Source organism: Haliotis rufescens, unplaced genomic scaffold (genome assembly GCF_023055435.1).
Source record: "Haliotis rufescens isolate VD_foot unplaced genomic scaffold, xgHalRufe1.0.p SCAF_7, whole genome shotgun sequence".
Lineage (NCBI taxonomy): Eukaryota > Metazoa > Mollusca > Gastropoda > Lepetellida > Haliotidae > Haliotis > Haliotis rufescens.
The window spans coordinates 50371859-50388339 of NW_025964361.1; the positions used below are offsets into that span (position 1 = coordinate 50371859).

Sequence of the window (16481 nt, forward strand, 5' to 3'; positions counted from 1 at the left end):
CCTTGTACATTATTTGTAACGATATATTCATCCAGATATGCGTGCGTTATTATTAACTTAATTACAAAAATCAAGTTCTGGAATTATGCTGTTTGGACGAAAAGTGTAACTTTTACTTCCCTGCTATATCATTTGTGTTCATTCCTGAAATATTTTGACTTGACAGAATGTGAAAAATGGATTTTTCAAAATGTTGATTTTATTGCACATGTGTGTGACATTTGTGTAGCCAATTCCTTTAAACCAAGTTTTATGAAACATGCTGCTGAATATTTAAGCTTGCTGGTCAAGCCGGTTGGTCCTCTCTATGCAAGGCCACAATAACGTAATTATAGGCTTGTTATCCATTTGTATGCAAGGCCACAATAAAGTCATTGTTGGCTTGTTATCCATTTGTATGCAAGGCCACAATAACGTCATTATAGGCTTGTTATCCATTTGTATGCAAGGCCACAATAAAGTCATGCTTGGCTTGTTATCCATTTGTATGCAAGGCCAACATAAAGTCGTGATTGGCTTGTTATCCATTTGTATGCAAGGCCACAATAAAGTTATTATAGGCTTGTTATCCATTTGTATGCAAGGCCGCAATAAAGTTATTATAGGCTTGTTATCCATTTGCATGCAAGGCCACAATAAAGTCATTGTTGGCTTGTTATCCATTTGTATGCAAGGCCACAATAAAGGAATTATAGGCCTGTTATCCATTTGTTTTTAGTGTGAGGTGAGTAGCACTTTATCTTTCACAATTTATAAAGGAGAAATCAACTATTCAAGCATCTATGAACATTAATTGTTAACAGATGTGATTTTTATCTAGTTTTTTAATGACCCTACTCCCCTCCTCTATATTAAAGCAATTTGTACACATGAAAATTATGTTGATAGTTTTAAAAAACAAACCAGTCTGTGGTTAGATCGCTTGAACTTAGTCCATCCATCACAAATATTTTCACTTTGACCAATCTATTTCATCTATCAATGTATATGTATATATATATTAGATTACAATTCAACATATAGTATATAGAAATATACACCTGGAAATAGGTTAAGCACCATGCCTATTTCTGTGCATATGTCCCAGGTGTCCCTGCATGTGTTGGACATGTCTACACATGACCTTGATCTCATGTTGACCTTGATCTCATGTTGGTAAATGTCTGGTAGACCCCAGATACCTTCCTGAACACTTGCAGGGAGTTATCTCCCCCTGCTCAAGTCTGGTCTAGATAACAATGTGGAGAAACTTAACACATGGTCCGATTTCCAAAACTGCCTATTTTATCTAGAATAAATAGTAAGCAGTGCTTAGATGTTTCCAGATGTATATATAGAATTTGATTTCCTTTACATTATTTTTAATATAGTTTTTATTCAATATTTTTTTCAAGAGTATATTTCATCAAAAAATTATGATTTGCGTGCAGCTTATACTCATGTTCCATACTGTGCTTATCTTTCATACAGTTAGTATGTCTTCAAATCAATTCTAATACATATTGATGGGTACATATCCAAGACTTTTTCAGCAGTTATAGTAGAAAAGCTTCAAGTAATATGCAGATAATCAGAGTTTGCCATTTTTGTAGTATAACAAGACATGGAGTGGCTTGTAATGTCAACAAAACGTAAAACCCTTTCCATATTCTTAAGAAATCTCTGCCAGAAACAGTTGATTTTATGATTCCGACTATATCATGAGCGTGTGTTTATGAATCACTTTCAAATGATGATGACACCAGGTGGCGCTGTTGTCCAAGGACCACCATATAAATTCACTGTACATGATGTAGTTTTTATATGGATTATTGTTAAAATTGATTAATTATTTTTTTCTATCTTATATGTCCACATTCATTTACATTACTTCAAACGTATACATTTTAACTTTTAGAAAAGCCCACACATTTCTTCAGAAAGTTGAACTGAATTGTATGAAACAGTTGATGAAATTGTTGGTGTCATTGTTTTAGTGGTAATATGTTATATTTGTTCATTTTTCCTCATGGAGATACATTTTTACATTTCAAATTTCTTTATGTACAATTGTAACATTGCTGAAACATTGCTGAAACAGTGATGAAACAATGCTGAAATGGTGATGAAACAATGCTGAAATGGTGATGAAACAGCGCTGAAATGGTGATGAAACAGTACTGACACATTCCTATAGAGAGTAATAACCGATACATTAATAAACATCTGTGATTAGCGAACAAGGCTAAAGCTGGATGATCCCAGCCAGGAATATGTCTCCAGAAAATGCTTACAGAATTCAGATAAAAAAATACTAGTATACCTGGTCATATTGAAAGTCGTTTTGGCCATGAAAGCTTTCTGCACATATCACGAGGATATATTGTATCTTTAGTAGGTATCAAATTTATGATAAAAAAACAACTTTCATTTTCAATTTCTACCAGGACAACATTTTAAATGATTTTTGATTTTTTTTACAAAAGTAAAAAGTGATGAAGCATTGGTGTAGATTAATAGGATCAATGATACTCAACTTCAAACAAAGTGTGCTGCTGAATGGAGAAACTGACAGATTCAATATCAAGTGAGGCAACTAATTCAAGACTCTCCAAGTACCTCAAATTTCCCTTTCATTTCAAACTGGGCTTCATCTCTTATTGGGATTGAAAGTGATAAGATGCTTCACCACTTCTTGTGTAGACAATACAGAAATTGAATTTGTTTACATTGAAATTAAGAAATTCTTTTCAAGTATTTGTGTCTCATGATGTAAATATTTTAAGAAAATTGTTTTGCAAAACACAGTAAAGTCTCCATTTGAGCATTGAGAAATGGGTACTTTCATGGAGATGCTTCCTTTCAAGGTGATGTAGTTGCAGGTTAGTCGGATTTGAAACCTCGGATTGACCAATCAGATTTGTTTATTTATGATGAAATAACAAGTGAAGAGGGAATCTGCTGAAGTGACCAAAGTGTTGTGTTATTGAAAGTTGACTTTATATATTTTCTTGTTCACATGTACAGATAGATTGTCTATTTTACTATTAAAGTACTTAAATACGTCCACATGGTCATGTTTTATATGGCAGCTATACCATCTGTGTCTGCCAGAGGTCACTGACGGCCGCTGCTCTGTGGAACCACAAGACCCATGGACCTGACACTGCCAGTCGACCCTAGTTATAATAGGTCCCAGGGACTTGTTGTAAGAGGCGACTAAATGGTCAGCCTCCGTGACTTGGTTGATGCGCGCATCCTATGCCAACAGCATGATGCTCATGATGCTCATCAAATACTGACTTGTCTGTCCAGATTCGATTATTTACAAACCGCCCTAAGAGACATAAAATATTGCCAGGTTTGGCATTAAACAACAACAGAAACAAACATGGCGTTAAAAAACATACAAACAACCCATGTGGAGAATCGAAAAATAATCTGTGGCGAGCAAACACCTTAACCACCAGGCTACCCTATCGCCTTTACACTATATAGGCACTATTAAATGGAATTCCTTTCTACCTGAAACGAATATTCCCTACCAAATTGCAGAGGCACAACACTAACATCAGTTACCATTATGCTGGCACAGTGTTTAGGTATGATACCACACTAAGACAACCAGGCTTGAAACAGGTGAGGTGAAATAGGGTTACAGGTCGGGTTCAAGATGATTGCACTTACATAGCATGTGGCATGCAGGTGTATGTTTGTGCGCGTCGCTGCTTCATAGTGCTGACTCACTGAGATATGCTGCCGAAGCCCACATGAAGACCCATTCAGACACAGTATACTGACGCTCAGCCGACCAGTCTTTGTTTTAGCCCTTTAATGACGAGCGCCAGACAGGGTAACAACAAGTACCATCTTTTAACGTCTTTTGACGAGAACGGGGATCGAACCTGGACCTTCCGCTCTACTCTAGATTAGAGATTCCCGTTGCAACGGTAGACGTGCATGCAGCAATGGCAAGGTTTGATAAGCGCACGTTAAACAACGAAATACAACTTTTATAGGGGGAATAGGTGTATTGGGAGCATTTGTAATCGGCATTTACTGTTGTGCTGATACACTTTAGGGAAACTTTGTTTTTCTCGAGTAAATTGATCGTTCTGCCTTTTGCATTCGATTTTGTCATGATATCATTACAAATTGAAGAAAATATATTTAGCTTTCTAACTAAGTTCGTAGAATGTCCATCTCCGTTAGCTCTGAGTAAAAGATACTATTTCAATGTGATTGTAAAGGCGATACTTTCAGTCGTATATATATGAACACGTCATGGCCAAGGTCTGCCTGCGCTAACATGTACGTGCGCATCGAATTTGTGGTGGAACGACAATCAGTCGTAGTAGACCGGGATATGGATCTACATCTGTACACGTGACCACGTCCACGCCAGGGCACCATTCGTCACCACTCGCCCCTTTCCGTAACCTGTAAGAAGATTGCTATTCGGCTTGTCCCGGAATAACACGAGTTGGTCACGAATGGCCAGGGCACCAGCATCGACTACCAGCAGAAACAGTGGACTCAAAAGTCAAGTCAAAATTAGTTTATTTGTGGGTAGGACTTTGGCCCATACACAAGAAATGCAATGCCAATAGTACAATGTGAAACACATTACATGGATTTTACGACGTCATGTCTTGTTTTGTATGCATAATATACATAATATTGCAGACATTTTTATAAGTCAGATGTTCACAACAAACTTTTGAATTTATATATAGTTGGAAATTGCCAATACAATTCTGGCAAATAAACTTTGCGTAGTTCAATATAAAGTTTACAGATCAATACGAAATTATATTGATCTTCAACAGACATGTTGCAAACAGGACACATACGTAAACTTGATTCAATAGACACTCGACAGGTGTTTTAACGTGTTCCAGAGTTACTTCCCTTTACTGAAGCCCTCTCGCTATAACTAAGCTTTCCTTATGTATTAAAATTTCATTAAATGCGTTTAGACCATGACAGATGACATGATAGTCTCTGGATCAGTGTGCACTCTATTTTCAATCTCAACTCCCAGGGATGTATAGAACCCAAGCTGCCTGTGAGACGCTAGGTCAACAGCCACATTCTACCGGGTACCCATTCACTGCTGGAAGGCCAGATTCATATTTCGAACAAAGTCAGTGGCCGAAAGAAACACAATATGTAACATGTGCTTCAGTGTGGGACCCGTGAAGATCCGGGTTAGAATAGGTCTTCAGCAACCCATGCTTGCGGTAAAAGGCGATTGTCATAAGAGGCCACTAACGGGATCGCGTGGTCAGGCTCGCTGACTTGGTTGATGCATGTCATTGTATCCTAATTGCGTTGATCTATACTTATGATGTCAATCACTGTATTGTCTGGTCCAGATTCGATTATTTACACACCGCCTTGATATAGCTGGAATATTGCTGAGTGCGGCGTTAAACAACAAGCAAACATCAAACCTCAGTGTGGAACGGGGAAGGAGTAGCCTTGTCGGAATTTACTCGGCAGAGTTGTGTCCCTTTGGCACGCCAGAAATCTATGATCGCAGGTTAGAATCCCGGCTCGCCCAAATTATGTTTCTAGGTTTGTCAGCACCATACCCGTACTTGTGGTATTCACTGAAGTGGTACTCGTGTAAGACCATCTGACCCGCCGTGATATAACTGGAATACTGTCTAAAGCGGCGTAAAACCCAACTCACTTACTCACCCAGTGTGGGGCAGGACCGACACACAAAAAACCACTTAGGAGTAAAAAATCCACCCATCCAACTACTCTCCACCACCAATGCCTCGCGTGTAAACGAGGAACAGTTGGTCACAATGGCTGCTATATTTGAGCAGTCCTTAGATGGGATCCGGTAGATATGATACAATTGTGTCAGGTTGGTTTGGTGTTTCCGTGCACCCGAATCGATACAGATATGAATTATTAGTTTTCGTGATCACAATAGCCGCGCCATCAAGATATACAATACACAATGCATATTAACATAGAGATACATTTAAACAAAACATAAAATGCGCCTGGCTCAATTCTGACAAGATTCTTATCCTTCTTTCCGGAATTCAAATTTATTTTTGCTTTGTGCAGTTGAACACGCCGTGCTATAAAGGCTAACACGTCATGTCTATTGAAAGTGTGTAGGTGTGCCACATGCCTGACCTTGATTGTACACATAGACGCACACATGATCTGACTCGTGTCTATTTATAATGTAGACCTCAGGTAAACTGATACCCCAAGTGTTGAGGAAATACCAGGGTGCAGATAAAGAATATTTGAACAACCACGTAACGGGACACTGAAACCATCCTACAGGGGAATACCCTGCGTTGCCTGGAGTTTTGGGGTCGTAAAGTGTCAAGGAGTTTCTATTGACGAACAAACATTGATCAAAGTTACTGTGTGTAGTAGTCATATTCTTTATTGTAGACATCTCGGTACTATTCTGTATGGTAGACATTATTTATTGTTAAATTAGTCTTCAGCAACCCATGCTTGCCGTTAAAGCGACTATGTTTGTCGTAGGAGGCGACAAACGGGATCGGGTGGTCAGGCCTGGTTGATGCATGTCATCGTATCCCAAATTCGTAGATGATATGCCCATGACGTCAATGACTGTATTTTCTGGTCCAGATTCGATTATTTACAGACCGCTGTTATACAGTTAGAACAATGCTGAGTCCGGCGTTAAACAACAAACAAACAAACAAGATATATTGTTTTGCATTATGTGATGTAGGTGAATCACGGGTTTTAAGAATGAAAACGGGAACTTCTACTTTTACATCACTATGTCAGGAACCATGTTAGCCCTATCCTGAAAACATTTTGACATGGACTGATGTTAATGCTATACCTGTATGACATGGGCCGGTGTTAATGCTATACCTATATGACATGAACCGGTGTTAATGCTATACATGTATGACATGGACCGATGTTGATGCTATACCTATATGACACGGGCCGGTGTTAATGCTATACCTATACGACATGGACCGATGTTAATGCTATACCTATATGACATGGACCGATGTTGATGCTATACCTATATGACATGGACCGATGTTAATGCTATACCTATATCCCATAGGCATTAGTTCAACCCTCAGACATAAGACATGGATGTCACTACACTGTTCGTCACGTTATGGACGGCAGGAAAGGCTACATCATTCTATACTCTGTAGTTTTGATTCACTCACTCCCACCCCACACACACTCACTCACTCACTCGAACACTTTGCCTAATTTGTAACGGGCATAAGGTATGTAATATAACCTTACGTCTGTTACACATTAGTCATCGTGTGCGAGTGAGTGAGTGAGTGAGTGAGTGCGTGGAGGGGTGAGAGTGAGTGAATTCAGTTTACCCATTCCACAAATCACGCTCTAATATGCAACTGTCAAATTCAAGGAAGCATTTCTCTTATCTCGACAGTATCAAATACCGAGCCTTATCTGGTATCTGCCAGGCAAGGTATGAATTTTCGGGGAATAGCGTGTACAGCCATGAGACCTGAACCGAGGCCACGGTCACATGTGACATGCTTTAGCTTACTGGGACTGCAGGTCGAGTCACGATTCCCATGAAAGTCGTGTTTGTTTGTTGTGACGGTGGTTATATAATCTGTTGGACCCACGCTCAATTGTATGTGTGTGTGTGTGTGTGGTGATGGGGGGGGGGGGGGGGGGGGGGGGGTAGGGGTAGGGGGTTCTGGACCGAGACGGTCAATCCAGTGATTGATATCATGAGCATCGATCCACGCAATTGGGATCGATGACATTCTTCAATGTTAATGTGGGAGGAAGGCTCCCCCCCTCCCGACACACCCAGGACACACACGAGAGAACTGAACCCCACACTAGGTTATAAAAGTTGCTTCAACAGAATATTTCCTCTGACGCACTGCACATGTGCATAACTTATGACAAAGGACAATGTGCCCACATGCGCAGTTTAAGACCGAAATCAAATATCGCTGTTATACAACACGCGGGGAAATCCCCGTAATACCTAAATATAGAACGCACCCTTTTTTTCATGGCGTCGCCTCTCACTGTGTCAACTGGTCTCCGAAATGTGGCGAATACTTCTATTTTCCTGTCATCTTGTGATGATAATATTTCTAAATGTTTCATTTCACAAGGTAAGTAAGTGTTTTGTCACCTTCCCAGGTATATATTATGTAAAAATGTAATGTTTGCTGCGTGTTCTTTCTAGATATTCGTTGTGATGCATTCTTCAGCTACTATACCTCCACGGTATTGCTGTAATAGAAACTGGTCTGATTGCTCCCCCCCCTCCGGTCGATACGTCCATGGAACGTACACGACTATCTATGGTGATGCATTATCCCCTTCATGCTTTGACCAGTGTCCAAATGGTCAGATAACAATTCCAGCGTGGACACACATTTTTAAAGGTTAAGAACGAGGGGCACATTTTGTTAACACAGAACATGTGCGTGGGTTTAATTGTAGTGTTTCTTTTCTTGAAAACACACCACCAAATGAGTTATCTTAAACATAAAATACAACCCCTCTAAGGATCCACGTATTCTAATATACAATGGTCTAATTATTGACCAATAGCCTCCATAGATTTAAAGGTACTCTCCAGGCTCGGGTCAATTGGTTGTATTAAGTGCAATATATGCATATGCCTTAAAACAAATAATAAATTATTTTGCATTTTAAATTCTCCTAATATCATATGCCGTTCGATTAAAATTCGTAATTATTCTGCTCGGTATTTCAAGCGCAAGGCCTGCACAATTCCTCCCAAAATGATACGTTTATTGTAGACTCACATATAGTCTCTGAAAAAACAGTTGCTCAGTTATCTCAATAAAAATATAATAAAAAGGGAGCCCAGTGTTTCTCTTCATTTTCAGATACTAGACTTGCCAAACATTCTAGACTTGCATGGGCTGTAGTTGATATATTTGTATCAGGGTCTGTAAGACAGACTACGTTTATTGTGACAGGGGGTTTAATTGGGGGTCGGGTGGGGTAATTGTGTGGGGTGGGGTAAAGCGTTCTCTCGTCACACAGAAGGTCCGGGTCTGATATCACCCATGGTACATTGTGTGAAGCCCATTAATTGTTGGTGTCCCTCGCTGTGATATTGCTGGAATTTAGTGGGGGGAAATCACCCACTTACTCACTCATCGTAATCAAAAGAGTGGCAGTGGTCGTAGTAGCAGCAGCAGCAGCAGTAGTAGTAGTAGTAGTGGCTACCCGTCTTCAGCAACCCATGCTTGTCGTAAGGGGCGACAATGCTTGTCGTAAGACTCGACTTACGGGATCGGGTGGTCAGGCTCGCTGACTTGGTTGATGCATGTCATCGTATCCTATTTGCGTGGATCGATGCTCATGAGGTCATATCTATGACTGTATTGTCTGGTCCAGACTCGAATATTTTTCAGACGACTATTTAGAGGTAGTGATAGTAGTAGTGCTAGAATAAGTAGTAGTAGTGGGGTGGTAGAAGTCGTCTTTAGTGTATGTTGAACAATACGAATGATTCAAACAACAGGGTGAGTGAGGGAGTAAGGTTTAACGCCGCTTTTGGCAATATTCCAGCAATATCACGGCGGGGGACACCTGAAATGGGCTTCTCACATTGTTTCAATGTGGGAATTTGAACCCGGGCCTTCGGCGTGACGAGCGAACGCTTTAACCACTAGGCTACCCGACCGCCCCAGAACAACAGGGGGCGCCACGAGTAAACATAAACGTTACAATGTTGTACCTGTGTGGGGAGAGGGTCGTCGGTGTGACCCCCCCCCCCCCCCCCCCCCACCCGTCTAATACTAGGTCGGTTTGAAATGACATCCGCTCCACATCCTGGTACAAATGACATGCTACACCCATACTGACCCAAGTCACAGGTATTTGGTGGAGCGAGAGATCCATGTAATGTATAATGCATGCACTACCAGCTGTTATAAATTTCTGTCAACGCTGAGCACATACGTACGTCCCTTCAATAATTAGAGCGAGTCTAAGGCAATGACTCACTCGGGGAATTACTTCCTGGTAGATACGGCCGGGGTGGGTCTTGAGAACCATAGACAGCAGTTAGATATTGAAATTTAAGATTTAGACATTGAATTATGGCCGTTGCTGGTTGGGTGGTATAGTCTTGTTTGTTTGTTGTTTAACGCCACACTCAGCAACATTCCAACTATATGACGGCGGGCTGTAAATAATCAAGTCTGGACCAGACAATCCAATGATTGACATCATGAGCATAGATCTACGCAATTGGGATACAATGACATGCGAAATATTGCTAAAAGCGGCGGAAAACCGTACTCACTCACTGACTACAATGACATGCATCAACCAAGTCAGCGAGCTTGACCATCCGATCCCGCGTTAGTCGCCTCTTACGACAAGCATATATAAGCATGGGTTTCTGAAGACCTATTCTACCCCGGGTCTTCACGGGTAAGTCCGATAGTGACCGTGGCCTAATTATTTTTCGGCATGAGTTGCTTGGTTAGCAAATCAAAGCCACGGAATCATTTGCATATATTTATATAGTCATGACCGTTGCAGAGAATGCTTTACCGCTACGCAATATTACATAAATGATTGTTTCGATTTCCCGCCTGGTTGTCGCAAGGGGCGAAACTACCATTGTAGCAGTAAAGCAGTTGCTTACAGATAAAAAAGCACTTTTTTAATAAGTAAACCTCAACTCTACACGGCCGAACGCGATATATATTGTCTAACTTGAAAATCGGAATCTTTACGCACTATAAAAATAGATGTTACTTGAATGACAGTCGAAAACGTGTTGGTGAAACATGCCCCCCCCCCCCCCCCCTAAAATTGGTATACTTACACTTAAAGCCAGCCTTGTTGCACTCCTGGCAGTTATTAGAGTGATTCTAAGGCAATGAGTTATTATATGCTTATAATGGAACATTAATCAATATCAATAATATGGTCTAGACTCCATTATTTGAAGACCGCCGTCATGTAGCTGTAAATATTGCAGAGCGTTAAAAAAACAAAGGGTATATCACGGGAATTAATGCCATCTGATATTCTTGTCTGTTTCTTTGCAGTGCGAGGAGAGTTCCGCTTGTCCAAAAGATCATTACACGGGAAATAATTCTCGCTGTCAACCGTGTACACAGTGCAGCGATGGGTTCATGCTGGTCGAATCTTGTACAAACCAATCAGATACGGTTTGCAGGTCATGTGACCTTGGAACTTATTCCACCGGGGGATTTAAATGTCAAAACTGTTCCCAGTGTCAACCGGGAACCTATGTGTCGCGCCACTGTACTTTGACCTCTGACACGCAATGCCAACCGTGTGCCAAAAACATGTACTCTTCTGATTGGTCAGCTGGATTCTGCATGCCGTGCAGTAGATGTAGCAGGGCAATGACGGTGGAGAGGAACTGTAGCAAGACCCATGACTACAAGTGCGGAGATTGTATCGAAGGTAATGCAAGGACTGATATGTTCATGCAACAATATGTGTGCGACTGTTGATTTACGATATACAGCAACTTTACATCGATGGCAATGTCGCCTAAAGCGCTGCAATTCGCCGAGATGCGTTCCTTACAGGCGTCCTAGAACCTTTTGACCGTGTGCCCGTGTGCCCGAAACCCAGATTCGATTTGGTTAATAGTGTCTGTTTGTCAGCACTATAGGTTCTACTACACTGAATCAGAACCATTGGGACAGAGCATTTTTTGTAGGGAGCGTTCAGTGCAGATACCTGCAGACTGTGATTGGATGATATTGTGTAAGATTTTTAAGTACATCCATCCAGTTATTTAAAATGACCATGTTTTTCTATATTTAGTACTGTCTTTTTCAACATGATGCTTATGCTGAATGTGACCACAGATATTTTCAAGTATGTGACATTTGGTGCGGAACTGGGGGTGGTGTGTTCACTTCCTGTACTCGGAAAAGGAGCTTGCTAAGCTGGTCATTTTTATATTTTCTTTATCGCTTCTCTAAGGCCAAATTGTGAACACACGTACAGGTAAATGAGGTAATAGCTGTTGAATGCTTAATTATTTTAAAAACAAATATAACTATAGAAGTATATGGGAAAACAGTTGAATGTGTGTAACCTATAGCTGTGCTGTTTGTGATCATCACAGTGATAAACGTTTGAGACCTGCATCACCTCAGACTTTCCTCCTTTCTTTCCTGACCTGACACGCCGTAGTGTTACTGAAATACAGCTTCAAAGCGCCGTGTATTGCCCAACTGACTCGCGGTATTTAAGAAAGTAGTATTTAGTGTCGTGTATTTACGTTTTCAGGTGCGACAAAGGGAGATCCTGTCAAAATACTTAGTAATGCCATATGACCATGAATGTTATCTGCCATGTCATGTTTAAGGTTAGGGGCGGTGGGGTAGCCTAGTGGTTAAAGCTTTCGTTCGTCACGCCAAAGACCCGGGTTCGATTTCCCATATGGGTACCATGTGTGAAGCCCATTTCTGGTGTCCCCCGCCGTAGTATTGCTGGAATATTGCTAAAAGCGGCGTAATACCATACTCACCCACACACTATTTAAGGTTAACCGAAGGTATTACTAAAGCCCCAGTACCCCTTCTCCCATGGTGAAGCGCTTTTGTTAGGGCTTCATAACATGCAATTTGTTTTCTCTGAACACTAAACACGTTTTGCCAGTAAACAAATATTATGTTTTTCGGGCTGATTAAAAAACCCTTGCATCTGTACATGCTTTCCATCCACAGGCTACTACCGCCACCCGAACCTGCCCAGCACGTGCATCAAGTGTTCCTACTGCTACCCCGACCACCCGGGGGCCACTGTGGTGGTGGACGAGTGCCTCACCAAGAGCCGGGACCCCACCATGACGTGTATGCCTCTACTTGGAGGGTGGCCTTTGAAGTCTTATGGTAAGAACTGTGTAACACCTGTAAACGGGCGCAACTTAGCCTGTCTCACAGACACTTGTGAAACTAATTAGAAAGGGGTCTGACCCAAGTCTAGAATGATTTGGCAAGACTAACGTGATCGGGTGGTCAGGCTCGCTGACTTGGTTGATGCATGTCATCGATCCCTATTGCGTGGATCGATGCTCATGATGTCAATCACTGGATTGTCTGGACCAGACTCGATTATTTACAGACCGCCGTCATATAGCTGGAATATTGCTGAGTGCGGCGTTAAACAACAAATAAACAAACAAACAAAATTATATATGTGAAGCCAATTTCAGGTGTCCCCCCCTCCGTGATATTGCTGGAATATTGCTAAAATGCGGCGGAAAACCATAGTCACCCACTATTTTGTAGATACAATGTATATGTTATTAAATAAGATAAATTTATTTCTGGGACTAAACGTCAATCTAGGAACAACCCTCACACAGTGGAAGTGCAAAATTTATTCTGTTCTCTTCCTTGTATCTTTTGCGCCTTTTGCGTGACGTAGTTTGCACTATGATGATCATCAATGACATATTGAAGTATACTGATAAACAGGTCCGTATTGAAATAATGACAAGCCAGATGCCGTTTCCGAACTCTTAGAGGTACGACTGTCGTATGTCTATGCAAAAGGGTGTTACGGCAGTAGTAGGGGTGGGGTGGGTCACTCAACTAAACCATTAAAGTGGCGTCTTTTGGCATGGAGGAGACGAGTGTTACGATCTCTTCACGACAAAATATATGTACCTTTTTTACTTTTATCGATTTCGACCCGTAAAGATCCGGGGTAGAATAGGTCTTCAGCAACCCATGCTTGCCGTATAAGGCGACTATGCTTGTAAAAGGCGACTATGTTTGTCGTAAAAGGCGGCTAACAGGATCGGGTGGTCAGGCTCGCTGACTTGGGTGATGCATGTCATCGTATTCCAATTGCGTAGATCGATGGTCATGATGTCAGTCACAGGATTGTATGGCACAGACTCGATTATTAACAGACCGCCGTCATTTAGCTGGAATATTGCTGAGTACGGCGTTAAACAAGAACAAACTTTATCGATTTCATTTGTTCACATTGTGTTACATTTCATTTTAAGGGACGCAAGCCAAGAACCGAAAATCTGCTACGACATCCTTACCAGCATCGCCTCCAACGATACCTACAGTGCACATGATTTCGTCTGCGCCATTTCTTTATGACGAGTCTTACAGCGTCCCTATACCCCCTAACGTCGCTATAATTATAATCATTGTCTGTATTATATTAATCATCATCATACTTGCGATATTTTGTACACTTCACAAACGTAAACAGTTACCCAAAAAATCTGAAACCTTAAGTTTCCTCAGTCAAATGTGTCATTGTAAAAATTCCGATTTGAAAATGAAAGATGGTAAAGAAATCCCCCCGTACACCCAGAAATCTAAGCAGGTCGAGTTTGTCATTACGCATGAACCAGGATCTAATAACGACGCTAGGGGTAGAGCACGTACCTTCGATGATGAAGTTCCTATGGTGTCTTGCAGCCAGTGTCTCATTCATTACGGTATAGGCGGTGGATTGGATTCAAATGAAGCCACGATTGGTCAGAATAATGCACGTGACGAACCTCCAGTACGGGAAACATACACAGTTGAGATAGACGTTGTAGAACGATCTCATCCAAGCCCAGTGAATAAGCTTCCAAAAGACTCTAAAGCTAATGGGATTTCTGACAGTGGACATGACCTCACAGATGCCTCAAATCACGAATGCGGAACTGAGAATTCGGGTAATTCTGTAGAAAAGAGAACATCGTTAGCTGACAATAACGGCTTTGAACGTGAAGAAACTTCAGTGACTCAACCCTCTCCTCCCGTATCGATTCAAGAGAAGGACGAGAAGCACCAAGGAGAAGGTAGCCAGGGAGCCTCCGAACCGCTAGTAGTACCAGCTAACAAGACGCTGATGAGCCTAACACGATCTTCAGATGTTGGAAGCTACGATTCAGATGACGGTGGTCTTTCTTGTGTCCAACCAGAGTCGGTAATGATATCTAGTTTGAATGCTACTATAGTACCTACACGACTCGCCCAGCGCATGGACAGAGGTATAGCAGAGGGCGGAACAGATACGGATAGGGCTGAGAATGTATCACGCCATTGCGGCAGTGCTGAGAACGTTTCAGACCATCGTGGCAGGGCTCCCCAGGCCGATTTGTGTCGAGCTCCAGATGCCCTCAACCCTCGAGGTCTCCAGCGTCTGATGAGTAGTAGAGGGGATGCAGGTAGCGACAGTGATGGGTCGTCCCCGCGGTCAGCCATGTCCAGTGACTACGACTCTGACGTTGTGGTCAACAGGACCTTGCTGGGCAGAGGTCAGAGCAGGTCTGCTTCTGGAGAGCGTCGTCGAGGACGGGTGAAGAAGAAAACGAAACGGCACTCTAATCAGGGAGTACGGTGATTTAACACCAACAGTGGAATAATGGAGCCCTACTCCAAACTTGACACATTTACCCCCAGGCTTGATTTAACAACGTTTCATTTTAAGAGCTCTTCTCAACTACATGTTCTTGTGTAAATCACATTGGACTTTACCATGTTTACTATACCACAAAATGGGGGCGGTCGGGTAGCCCAGTGGTTAAAGCGTTCGCTCGTCACGCCGTCATGTTCGAATCCCGACGTGGGTACATGTGAAGCTCATTTCTGGTGTCCCCCGCCGTGATATTGCTGGAATATTGCTAAAAGCGGCGTAAAACCATATCCACTCATGTACTGCCACATTTAAATGGCGTTCTGTGATAAATACTTTTTTCTAAAGCCAACTCAACACACTCACTGACTCTTACACGAATAAGTAAACATAAATCGCATCAAAGGTACATATGCTTAATTATTTTAACCATTCATGTATTTTGTATAGAATCTATAAGAAAATAAATCCAATAGATCTCTGTGGATACCGTGTATTATACAACACGAGAATAAATACTTTCAGAACTGTTTATCTTCCTACTACCGACAGTATCAGCAGGTGTGTGATGTTGTTCCATGCTATACATGTTTGTTTGTTTGTTGTTTAACGCCGCAATCTGCAATATTCAAGCCATATGATGGCCGTCTGTAAATAATCGAGACTGGACCAGACAATCCAGTGATTGACATCATGAGCATCGATCCTCGCAATTGGGATACGATGACATGCATCAACAAAGTCAGTGAGCCTGACCACCCGGACCCATTAGTCGCCTCTTACGACAAGCATAGTCGCCTCTTACGGCAAGCATGGGTTCCTGAAAACCTATTCTACCCCGGATGCACAGGCTTCCCAGTAGCCTAAGGTGGCAAAACATGACAAAAGGGGTTTTCTGTCGATAGATGAGGCACGAGGACCTATATGGCCTATGACCCCGCAACTCACTGTGTCTCGCCGTGTCCCTTATCCGTCAGGTCCCGCTTGTTGTGGAATTCCAGATTCGCCACATTGCTTATCTTTGGTCGTGCTCCCTTTATTTGGGTCTTGGGCAATGTTGAGTAGTAAAAAATACTCGTCTCCACCTGCAAATATATGAC

General features: G+C 41.9%; 1 protein-coding gene across 1 annotated transcript; it reads left to right on the forward strand.

Annotated features, from left to right (window-relative positions):
- The first annotated feature begins 7993 nt into the window (after positions 1-7993).
- LOC124117492 lies at positions 7994-15866 on the forward strand. The gene is made up of 4 exons (XM_046479413.2): positions 7994-8132; positions 11067-11451; positions 12732-12896; positions 14024-15866. Exons 1-4 carry the CDS (start codon positions 8064-8066, stop codon positions 15367-15369), a joined length of 1965 nt encoding a protein of 654 aa, XP_046335369.2. The 5' UTR covers positions 7994-8063; the 3' UTR covers positions 15370-15866.
- The last annotated feature ends 615 nt before the right edge of the window (positions 15867-16481 follow it).

Excerpts from the sequence above, each read along its gene's own strand:
- LOC124117492 (XM_046479413.2), top strand. The coding sequence starts at position 8,064 with ATGTGGCGAATACTTCTATTTTCCTGTCATCTTGTGATGATAATATTT. Across the intron at positions 11,452-12,731 it reads GTGCGGAGATTGTATCGAAG|GCTACTACCGCCACCCGAAC; the intron begins GTAATGCAAGGA and ends TTCCATCCACAG. Across the intron at positions 12,897-14,023 it reads GTGGCCTTTGAAGTCTTATG|GGACGCAAGCCAAGAACCGA; the intron begins GTAAGAACTGTG and ends TTTCATTTTAAG.